Source organism: Glandiceps talaboti, chromosome 11, assembly GCF_964340395.1.
Source record: "Glandiceps talaboti chromosome 11, keGlaTala1.1, whole genome shotgun sequence".
Classification (NCBI taxonomy): Eukaryota; Metazoa; Hemichordata; class Enteropneusta; family Spengelidae; genus Glandiceps; species Glandiceps talaboti.
This window is the reverse complement of record NC_135559.1, coordinates 1,499,768-1,522,500: the sequence shown is the minus strand read 5'-3', so window position 1 is coordinate 1,522,500 and position 22,733 is coordinate 1,499,768. Positions and strand designations below refer to the sequence as shown.

Below are 22,733 nucleotides of genomic sequence, written 5' to 3'. Positions count from 1 at the left end.
ACCCTTTATACTGCCTCAACTCCTTCAGAAGCATACACTCCATTGAAACTTCTGTAAGCGCATGGGATTCAAACATACACATTGTAAACTCTATCCTACCAGGTACCCAATTATACAGCTGGGTTATCTGAAGGACATTCATATGTATCATATATGAATGTTGGACGATCCGTTCAATATATTTTCAAACGCGATCTGTTTGTAACAACTTTAGGTTGCCCAGGCTGAATCTCATGTGGTCTGCACTACGAGTCTATTTGCATGCGAGTGAAAATCGCAAAAGAAAATAGGTTAATTTCGTTACTAGTTGATCCTATCCATAATGCTCTGCTACTTCTTTTCTTTTCTGTATTTTCCATATGTTCAGCGAGAGAAAACTGGATTTTATTATTTTGTTCTTAGTACTCCTAACAATGTAACTTTTTGAGATATACAAAATTTCAATTACCTTCAAGTGACTGCAGGAAAGCTGCTTAGTTGTTTTCAAAGGAGATTCCATTGATAACATACAATATCTGAAAATACCATATGATCGATTCGGCACCCCTGCCTTTTCAACCTCACTAAAACTCCGACAGAAATGTTTCATGGGAAAGTGTTCACCCTGTGAACATCTGGTATCCACAAGTTTCAATTAATATTGCCATCCCCAAGTTTCAACTGCTATCCACAAGTTTCAAATGTTACCTAAACTTTTCAACTATTCTCTAAAAGTATCAACTGCTATCTGAACGTTTCAATTGCTCTATAAACTTTGAAAGTTTCCACAGTTAAGTTAAGTTAGAGTTTATGTAGTGTTATGCTATCTGCTAAGTGGAAACAGATAAAATGTAAGGTGTGATTAAATGCTGGGAATATAAAACTAAACCTGTGATCACTGTACAGCTAAATATGGGACCACTGTACAGCTAAACATGTGATTACTGTACAGCTAAACATGTGATCACTGTACAGCTAAAAATGTGATAACTGTACAGCTAAACATGTGATCACTGTACAGCTAAACATGTGATTACTGTACAGCTAAACATGTGATCACTGTACAGCTAAAAATGTGATAACTGTACAGCTAAACATGTGATTACTGTACAGCTAAAAATGTGATAACTGTACAGCTAAACATGTGATTACTGTACAGCTAAACATGTGATTACTGTATAGCTAAACATGTGATTACTGTACAGCTAAACATGTGATTACTGTACAGCTAAACACGGGGTCACTGTACAGCTAAACATGTGATTACTGTATAGCTAAACATGTGATTACTGTACAGCTAAACATGTGATCACTGTACAGCTAAACATGTGATTACTGTACAGCTAAACATGTGATCACTGTACAGCTAAACATGTGATTACTGTACAGCTAAACATGTGATTACTGTACAGCTAAACATGTGATTACTGTATAGCTAAACATGTGATTACTGTATAGCTAAACATGGGACCACTGTAGAGCTAAACATGGGACCACTGTAGAGCTAAACATGGGACCACTGTAGAGCTAAACATGGGACCACTGTAGAGCTAAACATGGGATAACTGTGTAGTTAAACATGGGGTCACTGTACCGATAAGAATTGAATCACTGTACAGCTAAACATGGGATCACTGTACAGCTAAACATGGGGTCACTGTATAGTTTAACATGTGATTACTGTACAGCTAAACATGGGACCACTGTACAGCTATTAAACATGTGACCACTGTATAGCTAAACATGTGATCACTGTACCGATAAGAATTGAATTATGGTGAATTGTACGACAGGAACAATAATAAGCTTAACGATAGAAATGATTTTGATGACGTGCTTCCTCTATGTCCGTACGTTGATTCATTTTGTTCAGGGGGTGCATACCAAATTATATTTTGGAAGAGAAAGAACATGTGGACTTGGCTACTATGGTTACACATTATGACCACTAGCACTCGTTTCCAAGATAGAAGGAACCGTTACTTCTGAAAACCTATAGGACAATATTTCCAAACGCGTTCAATATTATGAACTCACATATGCGTAAACATCGTGACTTCACATTACACGAAGACGATCCGAGTACTTTGCTTGAAAGGTAGGTTTTTATTCAAGTGTGCATGTTGTATTAAAAGGTTTTATTCATCTCTAACTTTGTAAAGTTAAAAAAAATGTACCGTGAGTCTATAGTTGTGGAACCCCCTGAGCATTAAAACTCGTTAAATAACTTGATTATTGATTTACTTTGAACCATTTGAACCATTTGATAACCGGTACTTCCACTACTAAAGGTATGTCGAACTATCGTTTTGTCGGTGCGACTTTGTGATGTTTTAACGTATTTTCCAAACTTCAATTGCTGTACATATATTAGCTACAACTGTGTTTTGTTTTTGATGATGATGATGATGATGATGATGATGATGATGATGACGATGATGATGTAATTTGTAGTATTGTTATAATTTGTAGTATTGATGTCAAACTTTTCTGTGTATGCCATTGGTAACCATGGAGACTTTTCCTAACCATAGATATCTGCCCATTTCTTATAGATAATGATTGGTAAAGTGATATTTCTGTTTCTATACGGCGTTGCTGTCGTTGAAGCGGTAAGTAATTGTTCGAGGTGGGAGTGGGAGTGGGAGTGGGGGTGGGGGTGGGGGTGGGGGTGGGGGTGGGGGAGTTAGTTACAAAAAAGGCTGCGTGGCAATCCAGATTCCTTTTTTTCCTCGTTGTGGAACTGTAACAGTGTAAAAAATCTTCAGTGCATTTTATCCGAATTGGCAATCCGGTTTAGTGGAAACAACACATTAATAGTACGAAAACACTGAGATATTATCACACACAAAAACAGAAGCAGCATTTGAAAAGAGAACCTACGGAAACATAGCAATACAGAAAACCATTGGTTTAAAGCTGCACTGCGCATGCGGATGGAATCATTTTAGCAGTTATATACTACGAACTGATGCAAGAAGGGGCCAATTTTTGTACACTACGGCTATTAGCTACAAGTAAAAATTAAAAAAAAAAACGTTCTTCCTAAAATTTGTTGGCTGGAAAATAACAAATTCCATTTATGGTATGCCAATGATTTAGGAATTTGTGAATACACTGCTTTCAAGAAAATTCTTATTCTATAACATAAACTGAAAAATAGGTGAAAATACTTTCCATGAAGGATAAAATGATTTCATGTGCTGAAAAGCGTACAATTTGCTGAAGAAAGTACAAATATTACTTTCTCTTTTTACATTTCTACATTTTACGTTTACTTTTCTATGCAACATTTGCAATGAATTAGTCAATATTTCCTTATCTTAACAAAAATTCTAACGTGTTCGCATCAAACAGTTGACAATGACTTCAACACATTGGAACAATAACCGTTTGACAAGAAAGTGATTCACACATTTATGGATTATCTTACCATACATATGTTTGATTATGTTCAGTCAAAATCAATGTTCAACCACAATTGTTTGATATAATCAAGAAATCACACAACATATTTGGTTAACATTTATGTCACGTTGGTTTAAACCTCAAACTGTTCTTTTTTGACCCCTAGGGCTGCGGAAACGTTTGTTGTAAGTATTTTTTATGTATGTATGTATGTATGTATGTATGTATGTATGTATGTATGTATGTATGTATGTATGTATGTATGTATGTATGTATGTGTGTGTGTGTGTGTATGTATGTATGTATGTATGTATGTATGTATGTATGTATGTATGTATGTATGTATGTATGTATGTATGTGTGCATGTATGTGTGCATGTATGTATGTATGTGTGTATGTATGTATGTATGTATGTATGTATGTATGTATGTATGTATGTATGTATGTATGTATGTATGTGTGCATGCATGTGTGCATGTATGTATGTATGTATGTATGTATGTATGTATGTATGTATGTATGTATGTATGTATGTAGGCAGGCAGTTGTATCTGCCTCTCTCTGCATGTATGAGTTTCAGTGTTTTTGACTCCAGTTCTGAAATGTTAATGTTATTATCATATGTACTTATTGATTTTTATTGTAATGTGTCAAATTTATGTGAGCGGTACCATTGCCGTTTGCTTTGTGTAACTTTATTAAGTAGTACAGTAAATAGAATAACTAATTGTAAAGTAACTATGCATGTGTGGATTAATTGATGGATGGATAGGGGGGGGGGCCTTCATTGAGGCTTCCTACTTGCCTTGACAGAAACTTATAATAATTATATTATACTCGTAACTGTTTCATTCACAACAATAACAGTAAAATTGTATCTCTCTCTCTCTCTCTCTCTCTCTCTCTCTCTCTCTCTCTCTCTCTCTCTCTCTCTCTCTCTCTCTCTCTCTCTCTCTCTCTCTCTCTCCTTAATTAACAGTTGTGGAGATACAAGGTAAAAGTCTTTATATTGTTACATCGTATATGTTTTAACTTCAACTCAGCTGTCGCCACTAGTTTATAACGTTATGTTCTGAAATCTTTTAATTTCTGCCAGGAAATTGTACGAGTATTTGCTGTAAGCTTTTATGTATGTATGTATGTATGTATGTATTAAATGTTGTGAATATAAAACTAAACATGTGATCACTGTACAGCTAAATATGGGACCACTGTACAGCTAAACATGTGATAACTGTACATCTAAACATGGAATCACTGTACAGCTAAACATGGGACCACTGTACAGCTAAATATGGGACCACTGTACAGCTAAATATGGGACCACTGTACAGCTAAATATGGGACCACTGTATGCATGCATGCATGCATGCATGCATGTATGTATGTATGTATGTATGTATGTATGTATTGTAAACAGATTTGTGCTTACGAAAGTCGTTACGTTTATATCTGGTATATACCTTAATATGGTCTAATATATCACTTTCCTAAATTTCCAGAAGAAGTAGTGTGCGAACACGATTCACTTTCGCTGTCGTGTAGTCCTGGTTATGTGATATCAATCACTTCTGCGAATTTCGGACGTAGCGATGGAGAGACTTGCCTTCTGGGTCCTGTCCAGACACAGACGTGTAGCGCAAGTGATAGTGTGGTAACCACTCGAAACTTGTGCAATGGAAGGCCCACTTGCAGTGTAAATGCTGAAAATTCTGTCTTTGGAGATCCTTGTGTTGGCACATTTAAGTATCTGACTGTGTGTTATGAATGTAAGTTTATGCATTAAATTTAAAAGGGACGACTTTAAGTAGTAGCTCAAACATAAAATCATTTATGTTTTTTTTCTTAAAATATACATCGTGTTTCACCACTATATAACAGGTTCTCTTCGTTAGCTACCGAGTACGATTTGCAGGATTTCCTAATATCTGATTCAACAGTTTAAAGGCCGGTTGCACTATTTTGGGGCATTCCTGGGAAATTTAAATACTGTAACAAGAAAGTTTGAGTTGAATTCCACTTCAAGTCAACATTTCATGATTATTTAAATTTCTTGTCATAAGAATAGTTTGAGTATTTCATAGAGTGTATTTCAGTTTATTTTCCCTTGATTGTCACTGTAACCACGTTATTTTCAAGGAGTAAATTATTTCGGGCGGAGGTACCTGCATGTTTGATCAGTTCTTTTATAAGTAACATTGTAAATAGCTAAGAATCAAGCAAAGAAATTATTCCCAACCAAGTTAATAGGTAACTTGGGATTTTATATCTACCAAAGCTAACAGAGCTCTCTTATGATCTCAAAAATCCCTGAATTATTGTTTGGTTTTGAATATACGTGTATTATGTTTAGTATAACTGTTAATACTTAATATACGTTATTATTTGATGTTCACCAAGATATTTCATTTTAATAATTTAATGGTTGCAAATGGTAATTAGTGGCAATTATATTTAAGCTGGATCTGCGTTCAATCTTTTTTCTTGCCTTGAACGACTTTCTATTCTTTTCAATGAACTTTGACTAACCATACTTCTTTATACTTTCACTTTTGTTGCTGCTTACTACTATGGCAGGCGTGGTACATGTTCCAGGTATGTAGTAGATTTAAATCAGTATATTGATAGAACCTTGCCAAGTGGTTGAAAGCTATGTGAAGGGAGAGAGGGTAAGAGGCTTGATGATGTGTGCAAATATGGGAATGGTACGTTTGTGTTGGTATATTTGTGTATATGTGAATGAATGCGTGTGTCTGTGTGTCTGTGTGTCTGTGTGTGTGTCTAAATGTGTGTTTGTATTTAGCTAGTTGTGTGTGTTACCATATACCGTAGAAGGAAGACATCAACCAGCATATCCATGTTATCTACTGACTGGCCGAACACCTTGCTATCCTTCCGTTTACCACTTGGGACCAAATTAAAGTCTTCAGTAGTCATAGTAACTATATGATGGAATAACACATTCTCAATTTAATAGATTGCAGCAAGGGGACACCACTGGTATTTTTTTACACAAACAAACAAACAAACAAACAAACAAACAAACAAACAAACAAACAAACAAACAAACAAACATATATACATACATACATACATACATACATACATACATACATACATACATGCATGCATGCATGCATGCATGCATGCATACATACATACAAACAAACAAACAAACAAACAAACAAACAAACATACATACATACATACATACATACATACATACATACATACATACATACATACATACATACATACATACATACATACATACATACATACAAACAAACAAACAAACAAACAAACAAACAAACAAACAAGTCTTGGTAGATAAGTGTTTGTGTAATCGATAAATAATGGAATAAATAGGATAAGGAATTATTAGTTTTAACTTCCATTGATAATAATAATCGTACGACAAACCTTTAAAAAAAACATGTATCATTTTAGGTCCTGGTGACGTAGTATGTGAACACGACACACTTTCCTTGTCCTGTACGGGTACTGATGTCTTATCGATCATTTCTGCAAGTTTTGGGAGAAGTGATTATGCAACATGTGCTAATGGTCCAATCCAGACTACTACTTGTGATGCAACGAGCAGTCTCAGTGTTGTTGAAGACTTATGTCATGGAATGTCTTCTTGTAGCATAGATGCCGAGAATTCGGTATTTGGCGATCCATGTGTTGGAACGTTCAAATATTTGACAGTTGAGTATGAATGTAAGTACGATTTGTCAATCTGTTATATTTTATACATATTTTCCATCAGTTTAGTCTTATAATATCTCCCCTATTCTTTTGCTTTGACAATTGATATGTATATTTAATATTTCTATATTGGCTCATGCGATGGTGATAGCCATTGGTTTCTTATTTTGATGATTTAGTTGTATTTTTTGGTAAAAAGCGATAGTTTTGGCTTCTTCTATGAATCCGGTAGCCGACCTACATCTAACGGAATCTTTTGGCAGTATTTGTAAAAAAATAAAATTATGTATATTTTGTTTTGCTTTCCTGTTTAATGATAGCTTTTATTAATACAAATAGTCTACAATTGAATTAGTACTTACAGTTTGTATGTTGTGTTCTCCACCTCAAGCATATCATGTTTACTTATATTACATCAAAGTAAGGCCATTCTGACAGACAGGTCGTTTGTTTTCATTATGTTAGCTCCCTCCCCCCTCCCCCATCCCCTCATCCCACTATGTTAGAACAATAGCACAAAGCAATACTGTCCTGCTTGTGAAATGTTAGTTTTTCATTTCTAACCCAAGGCTTGCATGCATGGCCTAACTGATAAACTGACTCAACGCTTGCATGGTCTAACCGACAAATTGAATCAACGCTTGCATAGCCTAACTGACAAATAGAATCAACGCTTGCATAGCCTAACTAACAAACAGACTCAACGCTTGCATAGTCTAACTGACAAATTGACACATACTTTGCTGGTCTAACTGACAAATGAATTGACAATATTTCGCCAAAAATTGAACTATTTTCCAAGTTAGATAACCTCTCATTATAGAGTGCCTGGTTTGTTTAATATTTCATCACAAAATCTCAAACCGTCTAAAGTTGTGGTTTTAATCTCTTATAGGTGTACCGGTCGACAGTTTAACATGTAAGTATATTTTAATACTGATCACGTCTTCCTGCAATATTTGTTCGAGAATTTCCCCAAAGGATGCTAATTAACTAAATTTGAAACTAGATGACATTCCGTAAATTACATGACTTCATCAACGTTGAGCAGTTCTCCTGACAAAAAATGACTTAACTATTTCAATTCATTGGATTATGTAATAAATGACATTCCTTTAGTAAATTTGGAATAGCATATCGACCAACATCAAATGAATTGACCATTGTGTCCGATGCAAACTTTTCACAATATTTCATTTTTTAACAAAAAAAATCAACCAGACAGACAGACAGACAGACAGACAGACAGACAGACAGTGTTTTGTTTGTAAATATTTGAACAGGGGGAACACGGAAAACAGAATCGAATTGGACGAAAGTTATATTTTGCACAACAGACCCCCCCCCCCCCCCATGTGATGGTCAAAACATGGCAGTTAAGCAATAGAAAGTCGCAGATAAAAATAAAATATTAAATATTAGTAGTGGTTGCTCTTGTTCGTCTAATTTATTCTGATCTAAGTACAAGGCAGTGTGTTCGTGTTTGCTTATTTTTTTTCATTAATTTTCATTGTTTAGTTACCGACACTTCGTGTCATGGACAACCACTGACACTTTCGTGCAGCAATGACTATGTGCTCGAAATTGAAGCGGCAAATTATGGACGTACGGCCGGTCCGGAGGTTTGTCCCCACAATGCAGTCTCCGATCAAAACTGTGGAGCTGACAGCAGTCTATCTGTGGTGAGCAGGGCTTGTAATGGACGGACGGACTGTACCGTTGCCGTTAATAAAGAAACGTTTGGAGGAGTTGACCCTTGTTATGGAACGTACAAATATCTGGAAGTCTCTTATAAATGTAGGTAATTTATTGTTTAGATTACACCATTACCATGGTATTGAAAACTGTTAATAGGCGACAATATATGTAATTGTAACTGAGACCCTGTTTTTGTCAGTGTACAAAATAGACTGACATGACACATACTTCAACTTAAACAAAAGTCGTCGAGGTATGATAGAGGTAATTACTATCTGCAAAGAAATGTGTTAACCAAGATTGAAGTGACTTTTGAATATTTTGTAATATTGGTAACTAAAATATTACGTTGTGATGTGATTCCAAAGCTATACGTACTTGGACATTTTAGTAGTTGGAATCACATTCAACACAATATGTTTATTTGACTTAGTAAGATAGATAAGAGAGAGAGACTATATCCTGTCTAAATGCACTCAGGGGCTGTGCCTATTTTCAGTTGTAACCAATACACTATAATACTTTGAATAACCAACATTATTTTGGTAGCGGGGAAAACTAATAATGTGTTATTTCTGTTTCAATTTAGGTACTCCGGCTGATCCACTTGGAAATTTTGGTAGGTACATCGCTAGTTCTTAGCAATGTTTTTCCGTGTACTTCCATTTTATATGAATTGACCATTTGTGTCATATGCAAACTTTTCACAATATTTCAGCTCTTGTATTTGATCGATATCTTGCTAACCTAAAAATCAAACATGCAGATAGAGAGACAGCGAGGCAGACAGTTTAAACAATATTTGAACAGGGGGAAACAAGGAAAACAGGATTAAAGTACAGGGCAAAATGATCATGTTTTGCATATTCATTAATTTTCATTGTTTAGTTACCGACACTTCGTGTCATGGACAACCACTGACACTTTCGTGCAGCAATGACCATGTGCTCGAAATTGAAGCGGCAAATTATGGACGTACGGCCGGTCCGGAGGTTTGTCCCCACAATGCAGTCTCCGATCAAAACTGTGGAGCTGACAGCAGTCTATCTGTGGTGAGCAGGGCTTGTAATGGACGGACGGACTGTACCGTTGCCGTTAATAAAGAAACGTTTGGAGGAGTTGACCCTTGTTATGGAACGTACAAATATCTGGAAGTCTCTTCTAGATGTAAGTAAATTATTGTTTAGATTACACCGTTACCATGGTATTGAAAACTGTTAATAGGCGACATAATCTGTAATTGTAACTGAGACCCTGTTTTTGTCAGTGTACAAAATAGACTGACATGACACATACTTCAACTTAAACAAAAGTCGTCGAGGTATGATAGAGGTAATTACTATCTGCAAAGAAATGTGTTAACCAAGATTGAAGTGACTTTTGAATATTTTGTAATATTGGTAACTAAAATATTACGTTGTGATGTGATTCCAAAGCTATACGTACTTGGACATTTTAGTAGTTGGAATCACATTCAACACAATATGTTTATTTGACTTAGTAAGATAGATAAGAGAGAGAGACTATATCCTGTCTAAATGCACTCAGGGGCTGTGCCTATTTTCAGTTGTAACCAATACACTATAATACTTTGAATAACCAACATTATTTTGGTAGCGGGGAAAACTAATAATGTGTTATTTCTGTTTCAATTTAGGTACTCCGGCTGATCCACTTGGAAATTTTGGTAGGTACATCGCTAGTTCTTAGCAATGTTTTTCCGTGTACTTCCATTTTATATGAATTGACCATTTGTGTCATATGCAAACTTTTCACAATATTTCAGCTCTTGTATTTGATCGATATCTTGCTAACCTAAAAATCAAACATGCAGATAGAGAGACAGCGAGGCAGACAGTTTAAACAATATTTGAACAGGGGGAAACAAGGAAAACAGGATTAAAGTACAGGGCAAAATGATCATGTTTTGCATATTCATTAATTTTCATTGTTTAGTTACCGACACTTCGTGTCATGGACAACCACTGACACTTTCGTGCAGCAATGACCATGTGCTCGAAATTGAAGCGGCAAATTATGGACGTACGGCCGGTCCGGAGGTTTGTCCCCACAATGCAGTCTCCGATCAAAACTGTGGAGCTGACAGCAGTCTATCTGTGGTGAGCAGGGCTTGTAATGGACGGACGGACTGTACCGTTGCCGTTAATAAAGAAACGTTTGGAGGAGTTGACCCTTGTTATGGAACGTACAAATATCTGGAAGTCTCTTCTAGATGTAAGTAAATTATTGTTTAGATTACACCGTTACCATGGTATTGAAAACTGTTAATAGGCGACATAATCTGTAATTGTAACTGAGACCCTGTTTTTGTCAGTGTACAAAATAGACTGACATGACACATACTTCAAATTATACAAAAGTCGTCGAGGTATGATAGAGGTAATTACTATCTGCAAAGAAATGTGTTAACCAAGACAAGCGGTTTTTGAATATTTGTTATTGGTAACTAAAAAAATTACATCGTTGTGTGATTCCAACGCTGTACGTGCTTGGCCATTTTAGTAGTTGGAATCACATTTAACATTTAATTTAGAATATGTATATTTGAATAAAAATGATTTAGTAAGATATAGATAAACCGTAACACTGTCTTTCACCCTTAACAACAATCATCAAACGAATGTCTGATCATAAGTGCTAGTAGTTTGATGATCGTGAAACACAATGTAACAGCTCATGATCATCTATGTTTTACTATGTATTGCGTTACTTGTACCACTTTAACATAGTCTATTGAACTTCAACATAGACATTTTACCTGTACTGTGAGAGAGAGAGAGAGAGAGAGAGAGAGAGAGAGAGAGAGAGAGAGAGAGAGAGAGAGAGAGAGAGAGAGAGAGAGAGAGAGAGAGAGAGAGAGAGAGAGAGAGAGAGAGAGAGAGAGAGAGAGAGAGAGAGAGAGAGAGAGAGAGAGAGAGAGAGACTGTATAGCTGTCTATTTGCACTCTGTCTGGAACTGTGCCTATTTTCAGTTGTTCCCTTATTCGCTTAAATACTTTGAAGAACCTAACATTATTTGATAGCGAGGAAAACCAATACATGTCTTATTTCCTTTTTATTTTAGGTACTCCGGCTGATCCATGTGGAAATTTCGGTAAGTGCATTGTTACTTTCTTTGCAACTGTGCTTCCATGTTCTTCCATTTTGTCTTCAACATTAACAATTGTGATATTTAATTGCCTTAATTTACTGTAGTAACAAAAAAATGCACCTGTTCACCCCATGTGAGTCGTTCAATAAATACGTTTGTTTTAGTTCAAGCACTCATATTAAAATAGTTCCTTTACTAATAGTGTATAATCATATACTATTACAATTTTAAAGTATCATTGTCTCTAACTTAAACCTCAATATCGGCTAAAAGTTAGTTCTCTTTCTGGATACAAACTAAAACGTCGATCTTGGATAAAATCAGTACTTACGTGGCAGGAGTACAAAGGGGTTGACTAACCAAGACAAAGTTTGAATATTTGGTAGTGAAATAAGCAATGTCATAATGCCTTAATATGATATGAAATCTGAGACTGTGATTTACTTGACATGATTCTACACGCCAACGAAATTATTAGTAACTATCAAGACCTGGAAAGTTACAAACTGTGCACCCTTATATTAACTAGTCTACTTGTGGTTCAATTTTCTGTGTATACCAGTTACTGAAGTGTGTAGTCGACTATGCCTCTATATAGATCATATCTAACTGTGGTCATTTCTGTTCGTTATCTATTACCAGTTACCGAAATTGCGTGTCATTCGCAAACGTTATCCATTTCGTGCACCACTGGTGTCATCGAGATCGGCTACGCAAATTATGGGCGTACTGCCGGCAAGGAAGTTTGTTCCCACAATGCAGTGACCGATCAAGACTGCCATGCTGGGACTAGTCTAGCTGTGGTGACTGCTGCCTGTGATGGTCAGACAAATTGTAACGTTGTAGCCAGCAACCCTACCTTTGGAGGTAGTGATCCTTGCTTTGGAACGTACAAATATCTAGAAGTCTCTTACAGATGTAAGTAAATGACGTCATTGTTTTGTTTTAGATTTGATTATAATCCAGTTATTATATCATTTAGTATGTAGCTATGAAGCGTTTCATTTTAGATATTAGATTTTATATCATTAAAATACTATTTTCAGTATGTAGCTATGGGAGGGGGGGGGTACGGGGTACTTCTGAAATTTGCAGACAGAGATGTGCAGGCGAAGTTCAAATCATTATGTATGTTCTATGTTTAGGGTCGTCGGGTTATTGGAAACACTATTTTTTTATTTGTCCTTTAATAGTATGTACAGTTCTCAGCTAAACATGACGATTATACTGGTATTGATAGATGAGTTAGATGAGTTGGCAATATCTTATACTGATATATAAACATTTTGATATATTTTCTGTTTTAAGCTGAGTTCATTTGTTGGTTTTCCCATTCCCGATTCCGTTGACTAGTCAATATTGAATCATTTGCTATGTTTGTTTTCTTTCTATTGATTTGCAGGTACAACTTGCTAGATAGTATGGATAATACTAACATCGTGACAGTTACTAGAAACTTGTCATGAGAAAAGCTGTTCATATTGTTGATATGTAATTTGTTGCATGCGAAATTATAAATACTACAAAAAATAATAAATTAAACGTCGAAATAATGGTTTTGTTTTGCCCTTTGTTTGCTTGGAGAGTTAATTTCTAAATCAAAAGGCATGTTTTTACTAAAATTCCACTTCATTCATGAAACACGTGGTTAGTGTGGTTGTACTATATGTTTGCATATATGGTACCAGGACAATTGCCCCCCCCCCCCGTCTTAGTTAATGGTGACCACTCTGTATACGCTCTACACCTTTGCTACTTGCCTAATTCAATAGTATGACTATGTACTTTTACGTTCACGTCATAGACAGAATAGCAGTATAAGCCTTCGACAATTACATATATGTGTACACCATTTTAACAATACAGATAAAGAGGGGGAGGGGGGAGCTTTGTGATAAAAGTGCACCCGTTCAACGTGAAAGGTTTATTTGAGATATAAGTAAAACCTCCCTGTTTATACATAATGCTGAAGTCAGTATGAGCAAAAAATGACTAAAACATGAATGCGACTCACCGCATGAATTTTGCTATTAGGAAATAAAACAGTAACCTTCCTTTTTCAAACATAAACGGGGAATGATGAAATACTGCCCCTGAATGAGTCCATTAAGATGTAGACATAATTATTAAATAATTTTCCTAAGAGCAGCGTGGCGCAGTGGAAGCGTGCTGGGCCCATAACCCAGAGGTCCCTGGATCGAAACCAGGCGCTGCTAAAAGTTTTTTTTCTACAGGGAATCCTGACCTCGTTTTGCTTTTGTGTCTGTCTACATATCCCTCCCCCTTCCTCTCTAAGAAGTTACTTTTTTTGTTTTAAATACTGTACACACTAACAGTCAAATAGACAGTGGGAGGGGAAAACATGGAATTGTGGGGAGGGGGGCACATTGGGTATTTCAAAATGAATTGTTGGTATAGTGGATAGCATGAACGTTTTCCTGGTGGGAAGTGGTAAATTATTCACAATATTGGGTGGGTATGGCAGTGGGCAGACAGGCGAATAGAAACCCAGTGGGAGGGGAGGGAGGGCAGATAATGTTCACACCAATGGGACGACACATAAGAAGAGCTAAACACCCTCCCCACTATTTTTTAGGTGGGGCATACACGCACACAAACACACTAATATCACTAATTTCACATTTTAAAGAGTTGGACTAACGAAATGAACCAGCAATGAAACAAACATTCACATTAATAAATTTCAGAATAACGCATTGATACGTTCTATTCACCATTTTATTATGCACTTAAAGATGACAGCAATGGATAGATGTATATCATAACTACAACATAGTCCCTAGGATAGGACTATGACTATATAGTGGAGTGTCAATTCACCAAATATCTGCTAACCTTAGTAATCATTTCATAACCTATTATCTGTAAACTTATGGTATAAAACCCACGTGAATGTAAAAACTTATATTTTTTTCCTTTTCAAATTGATTGCTCTGCTCTGCTCTGAGAAGTAACGGCAGATAAAGTTCTCGTACCCAAATCTGAACTTGTTTGTCACCTCTTTCATAAAATGACAACTGAGCAGACAACGGTTTTTAAAGATACAAGTCTGCTCTGAACCACTCTGAATAGTAAAATTTCCCATGGCAGTAGTTGAGTTTTTTTTCCTTACAAGTTAAAATAAACAAAAATCTACTATTTGTTCATTATTTGGAGGAAAAAGCCTTGTGTATCTTTTTTTTCTTAAATGAGCACAAAATAAATAATTTGTAATAATAAATACCAGATAGGATATATTAAAAACAAGATCCATTGATGTGTATGCTACAGACTGATAATTTGTTGTGTTGGGTGGCTATCATCTTTTTTTGTCCTGATCAGTTTTACTCTGGTTGGTTGGCAGTTCTGTTTCAGAAAAAATAATTAACATAACAATAACAATTCTTTAACTGAAAAAATGACTGTCTTAACTCTAAATGTGGGAAAGCACTGTGTTAAATAGCTAACACAATATAACGACTGGTTCTCTCTGTACTGTACAAAACTTCACATCATAATAAACACTAATAACATTAACATGTACTTAACTATTTAATACTTTTGGTCCATTTTCCGTAGAAAATCTAATGACCACATCTACTTGTCTCCTATACCATAGCCTTTACCAATGTTGCTGTGCTTGTTTACATTGAATACTACTGAAAATATGTACATAATAAATGAATTTACTGAGAACATAGCCACAGAAAAAATGTACATACTACCACCATTATATATACTAGAATGGCTGATGCGAGTGTACACCTTTCTTAAAACAGCGCCACCTAGTGTTCAAAATTTGCATTGACGAAATCAGGTGAAAGGTCAATTATTGTTAGAGTACACTGGACTTTATTAAACTCTCAAATTATTAAAATTGCATTGGTTTGGTGTCTTATGAAAAGATTGTCACTAGAGGGCGCTATTCAAACATATGCTATAGAACTTTTTTTTTTTACATTTAGAGCTGAGAAATATACAAAATTTTACTAAGTTTCAAAGGTAAATGACTGGGTTATGAAATAACTGCAATAATGCTTTATCAAAATTAGTCTCATACAAAATAACTACCTATTTTAATAATCTTTGTACATATTTGTTACAATTTCATCTATACAGCTCAACTACAACCATTACATGTTGCAAACAAATTATTTTCAAATTGCATTGCCAAGTAATCATTCCTACATTAAAGTTTATGACAATTCAATGGATCTTTTTCTTCCATAAATCATATTTCTTGGCAGAAAAAGTTCCTGCATTTGAAGCATGCCTGAGATTGACAATAACATGATTCAATGATCTTGCATGGAGAAGACACTTGGGCCATCAAACATACTGGGTCTGTCGAACACACTGAGTCTATCGAACACACTGGGTCCATCAAACACACTGGGTCCATCAAACATACTGGGTCTGTCAAACACACTGGGTCCATCAAACACACTGGACCTGTCAAACATATTGGATTCGTCAAACACACTGGGTCCATATACACACTGGGTCCATCAAACACACTGGGTCCGTATACACACTGGGTCCATCAAACACACTGGGTCCGTATACACACTGGGTTCATCAAACACACTGGATCCATCAAACATACTTAGTCTGTTGAACACATTGGCTGCATCAAACACACAGTCTGTCAAACACACTGCAACTTAAAAATCTTCAAGCTAAAAACTGTGAAGTAAGGTGAGCTTCTATATTTTAGACTCACAACTGTAACATGATCTGTTAAATGTCTCCAGTTTTCAAAGTGCTATCTGGATACATAATGGTGAAGTGGATCATATATCTGATATCCCTTTAAAATGGTCCAAATTTTTCATCTATCCCTAAATTCTTTAAGCATGCTCCATAAAAGCCTTGTCAGGATAAAATGTATTTAAAAAGTCAACAAAATAAGTCAATCTGAGTTTGAAATCATAATTACAAATGCACCTTTAAAATCACAAATGTTAAGAATTCAAATCAATCCCAGAGAATGTGTTATTGGTAAATAAATGAATATTGAGTTAAAAAAATGAACGACTGAAGCACAAGACAAACATTATCAGTAGTTCCAAATTAAAAATTGAGAATGAAATTCATCTCTGGTTGAAATTCTGAGATTTTTTATCCAAAAAAAAAGTTTTTATACATACATCTTTTCAGTACTTTCTATAACTGTACTTTTTTTATTTATTCTCCCTTTTTCTTTTGAGCTGAAGATTTCATTATTTGGTCCTGTCCAGTTATTAAGTTCTCCTTCCATTTAAATTTTACAACAGAAATTCTCATTTTTCATATTATTTGTATATGTTCTTTGTTTATTTTGTACAGGATTTATAGGAACTATACTAAAATATCAAAATATATATTTTTCTTGCCAAATTCTTCAGTTTTTGTCTATTTTGGCATGCTGTCACTGGAAACATAATTCCAAACAGCTCTGTATCAAAATCAGAGTTACAGATGACAACACTTGTAACTTTTTTTCACAGAAATTATAATTTGAGATGTGTCGATTCTCTCTGCTGATGTCGGCTAACAATGTTGGTAAATACTGGGGTTTGGTTTCACACTTTGTGTATACAGTGTGAGTTTTATAGTAGGTTTGGCTTAGATACTCCACGTAGCTTCACTGCCTCTATGTTTTATAACAACTAGGCCTCGATAGTCATAAAGTCAGCTATCTGTTGCAAACGTCATCTTAGTCTTGAAGTCAACCATCTGTTGCATACATCATCTTAGTCTTGACGTCAACCATCTGTTGCATATATCATCTTAGTCTTGAAGTCAACCATCTGTTGCATACGTCATCTTAGTCTTGACGTCAACCATCTGTTGCATACATCATCTTAGTCTTGACGTCAACCATCTGTTGTGTACATCATCTTAGTCTTGAAGTCAACCATCTGTTGTGTACGTCATCTTAGTCTTGAAGTCAACCATCTGTTGCATACATCATCTTAGTCTTGACGTCAACCATCTGTTGCATACGTCATCTAAGTCTTGACGTCAACCATCTGTTGCATAAATCATCTTAGTCTTGACGTCAACCATCTGTTGCATGTCATCTTAGTCTTGAAGTAACCATCTGTTGCATACATCATCTTAGTCTTGACGTCAACCATCTGTTGCATACATCATCTTAGTCTTGACGTCAACCATCTGTTGCATACGTCATCTTAGTCTTGACGTCAACCATCTGTTGCATATGTCATCTTAGTCTTGAAGTCAACCATCTGTTGCATATGTCATCTTAGTCATGAAGTCAACCATCTGTTGCATACATCATCTTAGTCTTGAAGTCAACCATCTGTTGCATACATCATCTTAGTCTTGAAGTCAGCTATCTGTTGCATACGTCATCTTAGTCTTGACGTCAACCATCTGTTGCATACGTCATCTTAGTCTTGAAGTCAGCCATCTGTTGCATATATCATCTTAGTCATGAAATCAACTATCTGTTGCATATGTCATCTTAGTCTTGACGTCAACCATCTGTTGCATATGTCATCTTAGTTTTGACGTCAGCTATCTGTTGCACACGTCATCTTAGTTTTACACTTTGTACATTTCTTGTCTTCTACTACCTCTTCCGTTTCATAGTACCAAATATATTCCAGGTTCTCTTTTTGTAGTGTTCATCTCCCATAGCAAGGAAAGCTTCTTCTGAGGAGATTCCTTGAGGCAGTGTGACGCTTTTCTGTGGTTGTTGTAAAAGTTCTAACTGTCGTGGGAACGGCATGTGAGAGATTTTCCTCTTTACATCTATAGCAAATAAAGATAGAAGAACGTATTAGAACAGTGGCAATGATGAAAGTATACATATAGGGAAAGGTTTGCCTTTCTCCTCCTAAAATAGACATTAGTTCCTTTTATCTAAACTGTTGCCATGGCATTATTCATTGTTGTCAATTGAAAACCAAGTAGCCATTTGCTCTTAGTATTTTATTGGCGATTAGAAATTCTTCAAATCTGCTTATGTACAGGTTACGCCAGTGTTTGTGGTAATATTTGTACATTCAATTGGTAATACCCTTTTTAATGTCTTTGGTTATGTCTAACAGTTTGGCTGTTACAAATAGTATGTCACCATGACAACACAGGCAATATACCACACTTACTCTTTGGCTTCTTAACAGTTTGTTGTTGTTGTTGTTGTTCTTTCAACGCCTTCTCTGCAGCTTCTTTCTTGACATGACCAGGTATAACAAAGTCTGATAAAAAAGAAATACACAAGTTTATATACTTTACCTGTGTTTTTTTCTAAGGTTTGGGAACCACACTTAATGAAAGGGGGAAATTCGATAAAAAGTGGCATTTACTTCTTATACATTGCATCAAGATTTCATATTGAAACACCACTGGAATGAAAGGGGTAGATTTTACCTAATGACTTCTTTGAAAATAAGAAGTCATTAGGTAAAATAAAACTGTTCTTATTGAATGATCAAATGTAATACTTATCTCTGTACTTCAACAATGCAGTGCCAAGTTTTATTAATACAATACAGTTCAGTTGTTGGCTTATAAATGTTTGTCACAAGTTACATTATTTTGTTAATTCATGTCTGTCACTTGTTGTAATAGTCACAACATTTCTGATACTGTATTTCTTTATCAAGTACTAAATGACACTATTTGTAAATTGCCTGGAAATAAAGATCAACCCAGCCAGAATAATAATAATAATAATCTTTATTTATACTGGATAGTTCTTTAAGTGTATAAACACTTGTCTCCCAAGAGGTCCAGTGAGGGCCATCCCTCATGGGTTCAGTGTTAATGCAGGAGGAAACCGGAGTACCCGAGAAGAAAACCTGTGTTTTTGGGTAGAGTCAAACTGAACGACTCTCTTCTTACTTACAGCGTGGTAAATTTAATCAAACCCTATCATAAGGAACAACTATCATCACCATGTGTACATTTTCATTTCTTACCATTTTTGCGATCTTCTCTGACCAGTTTCCGTTCATCGTTGAATGCTTTGATCCATTTTTCTTTTTCATCTTTACTCTTGACTGCGATGATATGCCACTTATCACCAATTTTGTTGTGTAGCTGGAATGCATTTTTCACATTGATACCCCATGTGTTGTCTACAATACAATAAAGACCAAAATTCAAGTCAACCAAAAGCGTTGTTTTCTGGCTCTAGAATCATAGTTTATAGTAGTTTTAAACTTCTCAGTAGTTTACCTGCCATGCACTGACTTCACAGTTTTTATAGACATTGTTACTTTACTGCATAGGTGTGTAACATATAACTAGTTTGTCTAGTACGCTAGCCAGTCTTGGTCTTGTCAACAATTTGTTTCTAATTCAACACCAGGAGTGAAAGATTACGGTATACTGTAATAAATAGACAAACTGGCTTGAGACACACCAACTGGGATTCTTGGTTCAATTTAGTTATAGTACATACCTTTGCCATCTTCCATATCTTCAAGTAAAATCTGGTCAATGTAAACTCTTCCAGCATAAGTAAATCTATTCCTATTTAAGATATCCTACAATATAAATACACAAATCATTTCTGTAAGATATGCAGTCGTTGTGTGAAAGGACAGTTTTCTGATAAGATCCATGCAGGGGTGAACAAATCCACTGGTCCTGGGTCCGGGACTATTGATTTTTTTGGGTGGACTACACAAATTTCACCTTGTCTGGTCCGTTGGACCAGTACCTTACTGTTAATAACTATGTTAAAAAGTCGTCTGAATATACAGATTCATAGGTAAGATTTAATGTTTCACATTAGCGGGACCTTGGACCACTAATTCTTTCAGCAGGACCACTGGATTTTTTAAGGCACTGGTGCCGGGACCACCAGTTCACAAAATGATTTGTTCATCCCTGCCATGTATGCCATTAACTTGTGAAAATTAATCTTTTGGAACTACATGTAGTTGAAGATTACAAAATTTTATTGTGGTGAAATATCTACGTTAACCGTTTATAGGAAACATTTGCTATTATTTGCCATGCGTCTAAAGATGAAAAAAATTACAAAAATCAAAATTTGTTGATGAAAAGTGTGAAGAAGTGTAACTGTAACACAAAGCTGACAAGGAAATGACAAAATGAATGAAAGTAGTTTGAGAAAATCCAATTTTTATAGAAACTTACCCTCTTACATAAAACCAGTTGGTGGTCAAAGAGAAAGACTTGTCTAACTTTAGCACGTCCAAGTCCTTTAGAGATCTTTGTAACTTCACCACTTTGTATAAGTATTGAACTGTGTTCTAGGAGATCATCACCCTAAACACAGAATTAATGGGATAAGATTAACATAGGTATAGTAAGGGATGTACAATATGCTGAAGAATCCCTTAGCAATTTGCTAGCTCATGTTAACATGGAGCTCAGTCTAAGCTTTACTGTTACAGGCATTAACCCTGTCAGTTGCTATCAAATACATGTACCAGTACATACTAAAAATCATCACCTGGACAGAAAGTTGATAAGAACTTTTATAATTCACATAGGTTTCCTATAGCAATTCTAAAGCTGTGCTGAATGCAAGATGTTCATGATTACATGTACATGTACTAATTATGATTGAAATATCAAGTATCAGTTGAATACCATCAATGTCTTGTAGTCAACATGAACATTTGAGAAAGTTACTTCTTTTGGGCCTCCTTTCGTATTGTTCTCCATCACTGGCACAATAGTTATTTCTAATAAAAACCAACTCACAAAACACAACTAACCCTAACCTAAAAGATATTTTGTTGGTTCGTTGTGTTTTCTTGACTCAATCTTTCATCAAAGCAAGTACACATTCCATTTGTTTTATCCATTTTCATTGGCTGGCAATCACTCCAGAGAGTTTCATTCACCAATAGCAATGGTCAATACTCACCTCCCATCCTTCTATTGACAGCTGCCATTTTGCAATGGTATGTACACTTTCAAGTCTCCGTTTCTGTTCATTTATCAAGGATGCCACATTTTTCATTTCTTCAAGGGCTGCTTTGAGAGGTGCATAGTCTTTGTGTTCTGGTTTTGTATATTTCAGTAATTCAGCCAGTTGTAGGGGATATTTGCATATCTTTTGTACCGGTGTAAGTAAGAAACCGTCCAATGAGATTTCAATCATTTCTTGCAGTAATCTACAAGCCTGTGTAAATGAGAAATCAACACAAATTAATATGATATGATATTGCATCGGAGTAGTAATCAGTACAATACACAGGGAGTTAGGGTATCTTAAAGTTTAAAGTTTATTTATCTTCTAAAGCACCTTTTCTCTTTATTAATATTCAAAAGTGCTGTACATAAAATAGATTTAAAAGCATGGTAAAACAATATAGTAAAGCTAAAAACAACAACAGGACATATTACAGCATGGTTCATGTTCGTGTTTGCTGGCTCTGTTTGGTACAACCACACAGAAACCATTCAGTGGCTCTGTTTGATACAACCACACAGAAACCATTCAGTGGCTCTGTTTGATACAACCACACAGAAACCATTATGAAACTGAACATGCTACACTTTCAGATAGCTAGATTGAATGAACAGTTTCATGCTGCATTTTGTTGAAATGAAATGAACTACAGTGCCACCATGTGGACATCAAATAGTCATACCTGTTTTTGTTTTCATAAAGTTCCTATGGCAATGTTAATAATACTATATGAATACAACTATGCAATTAATGACTGCTACATTACATACATGTGCTTCTAATTCTTACCTACCTCAAAGAAATGTCTATATTTCCTGTTTTCATAAAGTTCTTTGAGTACAAGCATTGCAGAAGGGTGATTATTGCAATATGTTGAGTAGATACAGAATTCTTGTCTCTGTAAAAAATAAGAT

At 35.5% G+C, this 22,733-nt stretch overlaps 2 protein-coding genes and 1 non-coding gene across 3 annotated transcripts in view; 2 read left to right on the top strand and 1 right to left on the bottom strand.

Annotated features, from left to right (window-relative positions):
- LOC144442640 (rhamnose-binding lectin-like) overlaps nt 1-13,325 on the top strand; it is a 50,068-nt gene extending 36,743 nt beyond the window's left edge. The window contains exons 2-10 of the mRNA XM_078132020.1: nt 5,072-5,157; nt 6,839-7,111; nt 9,387-9,416; nt 9,686-9,964; nt 10,455-10,484; nt 10,754-11,032; nt 11,883-11,912; nt 12,552-12,827; nt 13,312-13,325. Coding sequence (XP_077988146.1) covers nt 5,072-5,157; nt 6,839-7,111; nt 9,387-9,416; nt 9,686-9,964; nt 10,455-10,484; nt 10,754-11,032; nt 11,883-11,912; nt 12,552-12,827; nt 13,312-13,325 — 1,297 coding nt within the window. The remainder of the gene's footprint in view (nt 1-5,071; nt 5,158-6,838; nt 7,112-9,386; nt 9,417-9,685; nt 9,965-10,454; nt 10,485-10,753; nt 11,033-11,882; nt 11,913-12,551; nt 12,828-13,311) is intronic.
- Nucleotides 13,326-14,053: 728 nt separating this feature from the next.
- On the top strand, nt 14,054-14,125 carry Trnam-cau (transfer RNA methionine (anticodon CAU)). Its single transcript has one exon. It is a non-coding gene; the product is annotated as a tRNA-Met (tRNA).
- Nucleotides 14,126-14,646: 521 nt separating this feature from the next.
- Nucleotides 14,647-22,733, bottom strand: part of LOC144442267 (uncharacterized) — a 33,090-nt gene continuing 25,003 nt past the window's right edge. Inside the window, exons 10-16 of the mRNA XM_078131567.1 lie at nt 22,613-22,717; nt 21,772-22,029; nt 21,033-21,164; nt 20,329-20,413; nt 19,844-20,002; nt 19,028-19,120; nt 14,647-18,671 (exon numbers count right to left, since the gene is read on the bottom strand). Coding sequence (XP_077987693.1) covers nt 18,490-18,671; nt 19,028-19,120; nt 19,844-20,002; nt 20,329-20,413; nt 21,033-21,164; nt 21,772-22,029; nt 22,613-22,717 — 1,014 coding nt within the window. The 3' untranslated portion in view covers nt 14,647-18,489. The remainder of the gene's footprint in view (nt 18,672-19,027; nt 19,121-19,843; nt 20,003-20,328; nt 20,414-21,032; nt 21,165-21,771; nt 22,030-22,612; nt 22,718-22,733) is intronic.